The sequence below is a fragment of the Harmonia axyridis genome, chromosome 4 (assembly GCF_914767665.1).
Source record: "Harmonia axyridis chromosome 4, icHarAxyr1.1, whole genome shotgun sequence".
Taxonomy (NCBI): Eukaryota; Metazoa; Arthropoda; class Insecta; order Coleoptera; family Coccinellidae; genus Harmonia; species Harmonia axyridis.
This window is the reverse complement of record NC_059504.1, coordinates 46,956,851-46,969,170: the sequence shown is the minus strand read 5'-3', so window position 1 is coordinate 46,969,170 and position 12,320 is coordinate 46,956,851. Positions and strand designations below refer to the sequence as shown.

Here is a 12,320-nt window from a genome sequence, read left to right as displayed (position 1 = left end):
AACATACCTACGATGGCAGCATGTACTTTTCTCTGTGGATTATTCATCGATTTAGACTTTTGGCAGTCTTATTCGTTTTGTTAATTTCTTTTTTGGCTCCTCTACTAGCCAGACTCTGTCGGACCAGATTCGATTTCCTTGCTTCCTAAGGTTCAGTTACGTAAAGGATAAGTCAAAAATGATAGAACTCCAAGTTACGTGACCGAATAGAGCGATCGAAACTGAAAAATGGCAACATTTTACGTTCACTTCTTTCCAGATCGTTTCTGGTTTAGGCTGGACGTTTTTATCGAAAAGGTTGATCGCGAGATAGACTCCAATATCCCTCCACCTATCCTGCGGTTTTATGGTTTCATTTATTTCCTACGTGTCGGTGCCTGCCGCCAATGCGCTTTTGATATGGATTTGGCGTTCTATCTAGGTATTATACGTAATTTTTGAGGTTTCATCTACTACGCGTATATTCGTTCGTCCATAAATCGACGTGAATATCCAAGGGTTTCGTTATAACATCAAAACCTATCCTATCTACATATTTGGATCGATCTTTCGCTCTTTCTGGTTTATTATTCTCGATAACCCACCAGCTGTTGGCCTCTAAAATGACATAGTGAAGCTTAACCGTGTGAGAACAACCACGTTTGCGTTATTAAGTTGAGTGGAATGAATATGACCTACGTTTTGTATGCAACCCTTGATATTCAATCGAACGAAAAATGGTGGGAAATTGAGGATAAAATAGGATCAAAGTACCTGTTTATCGGATACGGAAATAGAGTTCATTACGGCAACAATAAAGGCCAATTTGTAAAGGAAGGACAGTAAATGAAATAAAACTTAGTTATTTCCACAAATGTTTCAATGTCTACGACAAATCTTTCGTCAACACTGTCACTTCATTAGGCTACATTTTTGACTGATTATAAGTCCTGGATCTATAGCGTCAACCTTGAAGGATGTTTCCAGATTATCAAGGTTGGAGTAGATAAAGTAACCTACTCTCAATTTACATGGGTGTTCCCTAGGGTTCGGTATTAGGCCCGATTTTGTTTTGGTATATATCAACCTCATATCGAAGTTGCCTATAGATATAAAAAATAATTTCTTATGCACTGCTGCACTTTGGGAGGGACAAATGTGGCATGAGGATTTTTTGAAAGCAGAGTTAGAAATACAGAAGGTTCATGACTTCCTCAATCGAAGTCTTCTAAGCTTGAATGTACCCAAAACGAAGTTCCTTGCTTTTTCAGCAACAGCAACGAATCAACCAAATAATTATTTCATGAAGGTGCATGGCAGCCAATGCATGAGTTTTACAGGCTGTGATTGCCAAGTGCCAAGATATTTAGGGATGAGCTAGAGCAACGTTTGAATTGGAAGGAATATTTCAATAGCCTTGTCAAGAAATTTGAGGTAGTATAATATGAATTATATACGAGTAGGTTGAGATTCATTTCAGTTATAATCCACACATATGTGCACTTGTTGAGTTCTCAGACACTGTGGTTGGCGTGAGGGAATTGTTATGGCAATACTCTGAATCCATTAGAAAAGTCCAAAATAATATTTCAATGGCAGTTGCACCGTTTGCCTAAACATTCATTTAGAATTTAAACTTTGATTACTTTCTGATTTCTGATGGCCTTATCACCGGTTACACTAAACAGGAAAATTTCGAGGTTTATTTTCCAGATTATTCAAAACGGGGTTCTGCCCAACTCAAAACGTCGAAACATAAGACATATAACATAACCATGAATATATTTATAATAATAATTTATGATTTATATTAACTTTGCCACCACAAGAGCAGAGAACATTATAACGGGTGTTTTTTTCGAGGTATATAACTTTAAGTTGGCATTACTGTTCAAGATGGCGACCGATTTAACAACTGTCAAGTGATTTATTCTCAGCTTGGTTTGGCAATTCATCGTGAATAGACTCACGTCTGAACAACGCTTTTGAATAGTGCAATTTTATTTCGAAAATAATGGTTCTGTGCGGAATACGTATCGCGTTTAGCGATGAAGCGCACTTCTGATTGAATGGCTACGTCAACAAACAAAACTGCCGCATTTGGAGTGAAGCTAATCCTCAAGTGTATGTCGAAACACCGTTACATTCAGAAAAACTGACTGTTTGGTGCGCTTTATGGGCTGGTGGAATCATTGGTCCGTACTTCTTCAAAAACGATGATGGCCAGAACTTTACACTTTTTCATTCCCTAATTGAACAACCATGATGTCCAGGACTGTGGTTCCAACAAGACGGCGCAACATGTCACACAGCTCGTGCCACAATCGATTTATTGAAAGACACGTTTGGTGACCGCCTAATTTCACGTTTTGGACCTGTGAATTGGTCTCCAAGATCTTGTGATTTAACACCGCTAGACTTCTTTCTGTGGGGCTATGTAAAGTCATTGGTCTATGCGGATAAGCCACAAACCCTTGACCATTTGGAAGACAACATTCGCCGTGTTATTGCCGATATACGGCCACAAATGTTGGAAAAAGTAATCGAAAATTGGACTCCAGATTGGAATACATCCGAGCCAGCCGTGGCGGTCATATGCCAGAAATCATATTTGAAATGTAATGCCACAAGATTATCTTGCGGACAAATAAAATTCATGTCAATCGAATAATCCATCGTTGTTTTATTGCATTTTAAAGTTCTATAGCTCTAAAAAAAACACCCTTTACTATAAAATTGACATTTCTGATTTCTCTATGATCACCGTCGAGATTGTGCAATGCTGCCAAACATGTCTCCTGTTTAGCTAAACATCGGTAATTATGAAACGGTACAATCAGTAAAAACTAAAAATATCGGTTGATACTAAACATTGCTTATGAAAACAATGTTTAATTTTTTCAAATGGTGCAATTGGCCCTAAGGGTTGTTCTTGAAATGCATCGCCTTTATTCGACTCAATTACTTTAAGAAGAGTTTTCTCTGTCAGTATTAAATATATGTAGTATCAGACATCAGGATGCACTTCAAGATTATGAGTCTAGCAGAAAATGACGAGTGCAGATTCTGTGGGGAGGAAGAAGAAATTTCGGATCACCTGTTGACAGAATGCCCAGCCATCGCTACCCAACGCAAAAATGGTTTAGACAAGAGACTTGTAGGGGAGAGGAAGTAACTTCCTTGAAGCAATCCAAGACACTGGAGTTAATTCATCTGGAAAACTGAAGGGTGAGCTGTTGACTATGATGACTATTCGCGAGAACAGCTCTGATGAGAGACACTAGAGACCATAAGGTCGCGATAATTCATTTTTTACAGCTGTTGTAGTCGAAACATCAGGTGGAATACAAACTAAAACATCATCTTGGAATTTTCTAATTATAGGAATTTGAAAAAGTCGATTGAATTTTGTTTGACCCTGAGTTTTAAAAGGAAATCATGAAATCAATTCCATACTTATAGTTATTTCCTGGAACATTTTTGACCCCTTGTTCCACCCCTGTTTTAAACCTGAAATGTACATCAACATGAAAATCCAATTCGCAAAACCCAAACCATCCAATCGAGACGAAAACATCCACTTCATATATCGGCGAATAATAAATCATTCTCTAGAGTAATACTGGACAAAAGAGATAATTAATTAATGACTGATATATCATATGTCAGTAGCGATTAACCGCAAATCCAATCCGGTTACAACGCACCAAATTCGCAAATACAGAAACCATCCATTCGATCGATGCATTTTGAGATGACATCTGCAAATGCAGCATGTACCGTCGCATCCATCATTGCGCGGTATTCCTGACGGAAATATAAAGGATTCGATTTAAAATTACACCCTGGGGTATCTCCCGTAGAATTGGATCCTGCAGAATTCTGTTGCCTAAGGAAATTGTAGCCTTTGGGCTATCAGGAATTCTATCCTCACAATGCGTTTCTCCAGAATGAAAACTGCAAATTTCACACAAAACGTAAACGTCGTAAACTGTGAAAATTTCAGAAGAGGTCTATAGTATATTATTTCATAAGGAGTAGAAGTGTCACTTTTCATGGAGAGCCTGTGTTTACCTCCCGAATGTAGTAAATCGGGTAATTGAAGGCGAGCCATGAAAAGTGACTTTTCCTCCGAATGGAATATGTTACATAGATGTAAAGAGGGTTTTTTTCAGAGCTATAGAACTTTAAATTGCAATAAAACAACGATGGATTATTCGATTGACATGAATTTTATTTATCCGCAAGATAATCTTGTGGCATTACATTTTGAATATGATTTCTGGCATATGACCGCCACGGCTGTCTCGGATGTAGTCCAATCTGGACGTCCAATTTTCGATGACTTTTTCCAACATTTGTGACCGTATATCGTCAATAACACGGCGAATGTTGTCTTCCAAATGGTCAAGGGTTTGTGGCTTAACCGCACCATAGACCAATGACTTTACATAGCCCCACAGAAAGTAGTCTAGCGGTGTTAAATCACAAGATCTTGGAGGCCAATTCACAAGTCCAAAACGTGAAATTAGGCGGTCACCAAACGTGTCTTTCAATAAATCGATTGTGGCACGAACTGTGTGACATGTTGCGCCGTCTTGTTTGAACCACAGCTCCTGGACATCATGGTTGTTCAATTCAGGAATGAAAAATTCGGTAACCATGGCTCTATACCGATCACCATTGACTGTAACGTTCTGGCCATCATCGTTTTTGAAGAAGTACGGACCAATGATTCCACCAGCCCATAAAGCGCACCAAATAGTCAGTTTTTCTGGATGTAACGGTGTTTCGGCATACACTTGAGGATTAGCTTCACTCCAAATGCGGCAGTTTTGTTTGTTGACGTAGCCATTCAACCAGAAGTGCGCTTCATCGCTAATGGACGTAGTGCGCGATACGTATTCCGCACAGAACCATTATTTTCGAAATAAAATTTCACTATTTGCAAGCGTGAGTCTATTCATGATGAATTGCCAAACCAAACTGAGAATAAATCACTTGACAGCTGTTAAATCGGTCGCCATCTTGAACAGTATTGCCAACTTAAAGTTATATACCTCGAAAAAAACACCTTATACAACTTTGCTTCCGCCTTCCGCCGTTTTTTTTCGAAATTCTAGGCTTTATGTGAAAAACTGATTTTCTATTTATGATTTGAAGTATTGTCCATCGCTGGCCATTATTTCCTCCCATCTTTAAGGCAGCGTATTAATTCCACGTTGAAAAACTGGTCATGTTTTGAAGCGATCCACGAATCAATCCAATATTTAACTTCTTCATACTTAAGACCGAAAGTGCTGTTCAGCCAGGTGGTGCGCCATTGATCGAAACAAGTGATAGTCCGAGGAAGCAACGTCTGGAGAAAACGGTGGTTGGGGTAAGACCCATTTCAACGTCTCCAAGTAGGTCTTGACCACTTTCGCAACATGGGGTTGAGAATTGTCATGCTGCAAAATCACTTTGTCATGTCTCTCGCATTAAATGCGTAAATAACGATCGCCTGTGATTTTTTCAGTCGATTTTAACAATTCAGAATACACTACGCCGAGCAGGTCCCACCAAATACTAAACATGACTTTGGAACCGTGAACATTCGGTTTGGCCATTGACTTGGAAGCATGGCCGGGATATCTCCATGATTTTCAGTGCTTGGGATTAACGTAATGAACCCATTTTTCATCTCCAGTCACAATTTCAGCTCGAAGTCTACGTGAATAGGTGTTTGGAGCTCATAAAATCTAAAAATGATAATTTCAAAGCCTTTCCATCACGTATCACTGTTTGGTGCGGTTTTGGAACTGTTCGTTTGATTGGATTACGCTACCAAGGTATGGTTAATGAATTTTTTATGGATAATTATGTGGAAACGCAAGCAACGAACCAATCAGAATTTTTTTTGAAAATTTCTTCGAAAATTACTCGGAGAGGTGATCACAATTTGCTAACGAGATCTTGTGATCTAACCCTTTTAACTTTTTTTTGGGGTCACGCAGAAGATGAGATCTACTAGATATGATATTGCTCCAAAATCGATTCAAGACTAAAAATGGAATTCGTAAAGTTATCGAGAACGTACAGCTGCAAACGTGCGAAATGGTCATGGAAAATTTCTTGAAGAGGGTATGATAGTGCAATCCACTGTTTACTCTAAAATTATGCTGTTTTTTTTTAATCGAAATGAAACTTCTTATTGCAAAGTCCTTCAAATCATTTCGTTACAAAGCCTATAATTTGCGAATTTTCTAACGGAAATAGTGTCAAACGTCCTAAAATTCGCCCCTTTCTGGTCGTCTTTGAACACGATAACTCTCGATCAAAAAGATCCAAAAACTTGACAGTGTAAGTTCGGATCTCGAAGGCCGCGGTAAGTTTGATAGTGGACAATATGCTATTAAATTTTAGATAATTCAAAACTTCGTGTTAAATTTGAAGCTGATGTTATTGCCTGAATCGAAAAACATTCCAGAGAAATATTTGAAAAGAAAAAGAAAGGTCGAGCGCTCAAAAGCTTCTGAATTCACATCCATTCTCTTTCAAACCTCTATAGTGGTTTCTTTAAGTTTATACCTTACTTCATACAAGAAAAAATATTCCCCATTCCTTTCTGTCTGGAGAAATAAATGGATACCAAGTCAGGAGACATCTCTGTCTGAAACTTTCCCGATGAAAACAGATCTCCATAATGGTCGCTGTTTGAACTTTTCCAGTTCGAGACAAAAGTGTAATCGGACCCGAAGTGCTTTGTTTCGACTGGAAACCCAATTTTCCCAACTCGCCAGTGGAATGTCGCACTCTTTCTCCCAATAAATTAAATAATTTTTCAGAGTTTCCTTGCCCCGTTCCCCGCGAAGACAGCTGAAGTCGGCAGCGTACCAATTTTGGAGCGAGGCCAGCTCGGATTTCCTTTATTACAACCAGAGTTCGTTCAATTGGCGGTTATAATCGTCTGGATATCTGGAGCAGACTGAAGTTACGCCGAAAATGAGATATCTTAGACGCTGTCTTGAGCCGATTCTGGATGTGATGTATCTAGGGGCGCAGATCACCTACAGGTTGTGGATCGGTGTTATCTTACAGATAAAGAGAGGATCTACTGTTGGCACGGGAAGTCAGTTGGGAACGTTCCAGAGGTATGAAGATATGGGAATAGGAGAGGTAATATCAAGTTTTTTCTATTGCACCATCTAAATTTACGTTGAAATGGATAACACCACTGAAATTATATATTTTCGTATAGTGGGAACTTTTGGTAGAACCTTCCTCAAAAGTTTCCAGTTTCTTAACAAGTTCAATTTCTCTATTAGCTCATTTCAATTCGAAAGAAATTAATTCACCTTCATTATGGGAAAATGAAGCATTTTGTTCCCCACTTTCCTCACGAAATTAATTTCAGACAATAGGTAATAATTATCTATATGACTATAAAATAAATGCTTGTATACCGGCGAAATACCCACTGATTGGTGCATCTCAGAGATAAAGATAATAAAGATATCGAAAATTATAGGCTCATATCTTTACTATCATATTTATCTAAACTTTCACGAGGATAATTACAAATCGTTTAACATTAAATTGAATTATACGAGCCAACAGAACAAGCGGAATTCATAAAAGATTATATAGCACAATTTTAAGTCTTCACATAGTTCTTACTCTCGTGGAAAAATGAAAAGATTACGCCAGGCTTTTGTTGATTTCCAAAAGGCTTTTGACACAATAGAATTCATAGAAATCATAAAAGCTTAACAAAATGCCAACGTTGATTCAAGATATAACAAGATAATCGAGAACGTAATATATTATAGAACAACGATACAGGTCAAAATCAATTAATCTACTGCATCTGGCCGGATACCTTGGAACAGAGGAGTTCGTTAGGGAGTTAATATTACTCAGAGGTTGTTAACCTTGGTCCTGGAGAATGTTCTCAAGAAATTGAAATGGAACACCAAAGCTATTAACATCGATGGCATCAGACTCAGCCACCTCAGCTTCGCCGATGATATAGTGCTCATAGCTAACAATGCCAAAGAACTTGAAGAATCGAACTTGGCAAATACTTGAAAGGAATTTGAAGAAGACAAAAATTCTGAGTCTGGAGAGCAATAATATATGCGTTCCAAATAACGTCTTCGAATGTGTTGGCGAGTATGTATGAAGTCATGCTATAAAGCTTGCAAAAGGAAAAGGAATCATAGATCAGCAGAAATCTCAAATGAGATTGAAAGATTTGTGTTCTATATTGACTTTTCTAGGCCTTTATGAGACCTATCAGAACTTTCGAGCATTTTAGAGCATGTATGAGTAGTGTGAAACGGTTGTGTTCTGTGTAGGCTTTGGTACTGTATCCCATCGCCACTTCAGGCACAGGAATGTTTTATTGTTTCACCCTGAGCTTGTGCTGCTCTGGTAATATTAGGTGTAGTATAGAGAAATCCATTATTATTCCAAAAGATGGCTTTAGTTATATGTATCTCGCGTTGTATAAGTCCGAATCAGGTTCCATTAGTGACTAGATGGTGTTAGAAAGTTGAGATTCCGAACTACAAAAACTCTTGTGACCGTTTTGTGATTCAGTTTAGTTTGAGCGTGCATCGAAAATGGACACTAGCAAAGAGAAGAATTACTATATTTTATATTTTTCGTGAAAGCTAGGCGGCTGAAGATGTGAATAGTGTTTGTTTTCCTGATACTGTACAATTTTGGTTTCGTCGATCCAGTTCCGGTAATTTCGATATCAAAGATGTACCACGCTCTGGAAGGCCAATTTTGGAAAATGTCGATAAAATCATTCACATTGCCGAATGCGACCGTCATGTAGTTATGTTTCGATTGCCAAAAGCTAAACATTGCATAAAAAACCGTTTGGAACCAGGCTGGTCTCAAGAAGAAGCTGTATGAATGGGTACCACACGAGTTAACGCAAAAAAAAACCTCATGGACCGAATCTCCATCCGCGAATAGCTGTTGAATCGCAACATAATCAACCCATTTTTGAAACAGTTGGTAACTGGTGATGAAAAAAGGATCACTTACGACAACATCAAGCGAAAACGGTCGTGGTCGAAACGCGGTGAGCTGGCAGAAACGGTGGCCAAGCTAGGATTGACGGCCAGGAAGGTTTTGCTGTATGTTGGGTGGGATTGGCAGGGAATTATCTAGTATGGACTGCTCCCCTACGGCACAACTGTTCACTCGGAACTGTACTATCAACAATCGAACTGTTTGAAGCAAGCAATCGCTCACAAGCGATCAGCTCTGGATAACAGGAAAGGAATGGTGTCTTCTGCGTTTCATCAGGACAACGCCAGAACAAACACAGCGATAGTGAATCGCCAGAAGCTCCGAGAGCTTGGTTGAGAGGTTCTTATGCATCTACTTCACATCCTGTCCCGAAGAATTTTGCTGGTGATAAATTTGCTTCAACAGAGGTTTTTGAAAATCAACTGTCTCAATTTATTGTCAATAGGGCTTCTATGAGAGAGGCTTAATGATATCACCTGGTAAGAAGTTATCGAACAAAGCGACGCATATTTGACCTGAATCGGATCATTCTAACAATGGTAATAAAAGTCTTGTTTTTCATGCAAAAATGATGGATTTCTTTTTACTACACCTTGAATTTAATATTCAACAGCATTGAAAAAAAAACTTTCAATACTCGTTGTTTCTCAACTGAAATCTATCGAAAACCCCATAAACCAACATTTACAACCCCATACCCGTCTGTATACCCCTTTCAACCCTCGGGTACTCACCTCTGGGACTGGCCAACACGTTGAACTCCCGCTCTCTGGAGGTATGGTGCTGCATCACCGACGACGGCCTCTCCACGATGGTATACGACGTGCCTGGGGGCGAGTAGTAGAGACCGCTCCTGCTGCGCGCCGGGCCCCTGGGGGTTCCGTTCGGGCCCAGCACGTCCTCCGCCTCGGCGGCCACCGCTCCTCTACCTGCCCCCCTGCCGGGGGTGTTGCGGGACCAGGTGCTGCCGCCATACCGTCCTCCGTAGGTGCTCCCCAGGTCCGCCAGTTCCGAGTATTCTTCTCCCGTGCGCATCACACTTCGGCTATGTGGCTAGCCCGAACCGCTCTCGTCACGAGTAGGTTAGCTGAAAAGGGAAATCGGAGGTGTTAGAAAAGTTTTAGAGAGGCCTTCTAGCTTCGTTTTTATATATTACTAGTAGAGTAAGAGATTATTCATTCATTGAGTGAAATGGGACGTTACACTAAAACAAAACATCTACTTGAAAATGAAGCCATATAGAAATATTATAGTAGTCTGAGAAAAGAGCCTTTTTAACTATAAACACTTTGCTTCAGGGAATAGAGGCTCACTTGTGATAGGAAAAAAAGTGGTACTCTTTTTTCTGAACCAAGCTCTCGCAATACTTTATTGCTTCTTCAGGGTATCGAAATTGAGGTTATATAATGACACTTGAAATTGGTGTAAACATTATATGGAAAAATCTTTTTCTTTCAAAATACAATTGGGCATGTCTATTTCATTAATTTTCAACTTAAAAAGCACTATAGTATTTTGTTTTCAACTTGTATTTTCTGGGTCGTATTGTTTTTTTTTTTTTCAATTGTCATTATATAACCTCAATTTCGATACCATGAAGAAGCAATTAAGTATTGCGAAAGCTTGGTTTAGAAGAAAGAGTATCACTTTTTTTCCTATCACAAGTAAGCCTCTATTACCTGAAGCATAGTGTTTAAAAATATTATATATTCACAAAAGACAACCGCTATCGGAGAGATCATTGGAATATCTAACAATTTTTCTTGGAGAGAGATGAGGTTGTGGCAAAAAGAGCAATTAGACATAATGTCTGTGTCTAGCGGAAATTGTCGTCACAATACTTAATATGAATGTACCTGCATTAGTATAGTATATCCAAATTGACTTGGAGGAATCCAGAATATTTCGATTATACAAGGGTTGTCCAAGTTTCCAGAAATTCGTTTGGGGCCAGTGAATTTATTGCCTAACAATACTTTCAAATAAACTCCGGTATTTAGCGGATCATAGTATCTACATCAAAGGGACATCTAGCCAAGCGTTCTTATGGACCAGTTCAAGTGACTTTGGATATACTATAAGTAACAATGATCTTCCGTGGTACTTGTGCATACAACTTTCTCATTCATAGGGTTCTCAGAAAAATACAATAGAGAATATCTTTCCCCTACCCTAATTAGTGTGCACGCCTAATGATACCATTGCGCAGGTATACAACTTAGAGAAGAAGAAAAGGAAGAAGAAATTCACTGTGTAAAATACGATTTTATGTTTGTAACCCAGGTATAAAACTGTTAAAAGGGAAGTAAGTTACGAGGTTATCACCAGTTGAGTTAGTAGAGTGTTCAAGTGCTGTAGCACAATAAAGTTCTCGTCTATCGTGCATCACTGTTTCAATAATCGCGATCTTGTTCAGGAAGTAATAACCCAAAAGGTCTTCCACGAAATATTCAATTTATTATCAAAGGACCAAACAGCAGCATTATGGAAAAGAGTCACCAGTTAATTTTTCTGAATTTTTCGTATGTTGTTAAGGGTGTTCCTTAATTAACACAAGATTTAAATTTGCCGCTATTCATGCAGTAAAGTATTGACAACTCTGAAAAAACAAATCGACAGCTTACGGTTCAGGGCTAACACAACAACTGAAGCCTAATAACCATGCACATCGAAGAGAGTTAGTTGAGCATCAACAAATGGATACTGATTTTTCCAGCAAAATTATCCTAAGCGACGATTTTCACATTAATGGTTTCGTTAATTGCCAAGATTTCCGAATTTGGGGCTATGAAAACGCACATGTGGCTGTCTAAAATCTATGGCATACTTGGACCATACTTTTTGAATATGAGGCTGGTCAAGCAGTCACTGGTACTGGTGTTCGATATCGCGATATGATAACACAGTTCTTTTGCCAAAATTCGAATCTCACTGATCATTGATGTTACGTATTCATTATTTTGCCTTTATTCTGTGGTCTTTCAAAACCCAGCTCAGGTACACTATAGTTTGGGCACCATACAACACTACCATAGTTGATTTAACTAGAAACAAAGGAGGTTCTAGCTTAATTGACATAGAAAACTTACAGTCTTGTTGGTAGTTGATATGACAAAACCAAAATGAACATGAAAAGTGAGTTTTGAGTAGAAGAGTACACCTTGATCTGTAATTCAGTTTACCCTGACAACGAAATCATCACCCAGGTAGTAATGAAAATTGACCCTACTGTTTTTCCTACTGAAAGAAATATCTGCATACTTGTCATGGTTAAGCTCAAGTTTATTGTTGTAACAATAGTAGATTTGCCA

The 12,320-nt window shown here is 38.8% G+C and overlaps 1 protein-coding gene across 7 annotated transcripts in view; it reads right to left on the bottom strand.

The window, feature by feature from the left end:
• The window catches only part of LOC123679192 (whirlin), a 210,712-nt gene that overhangs the window by 183,201 nt on the left and 15,191 nt on the right, over positions 1–12,320 (bottom strand). For all 7 annotated transcript variants that reach the window (XM_045616624.1, XM_045616626.1, XM_045616627.1 and 4 more), the window contains exon 2: positions 9,744–10,096. In XM_045616624.1, the coding sequence (XP_045472580.1) occupies positions 9,744–10,044 (301 nt within the window). In that variant the 5' untranslated portion in view covers positions 10,045–10,096. The remainder of the gene's footprint in view (positions 1–9,743; positions 10,097–12,320) is intronic.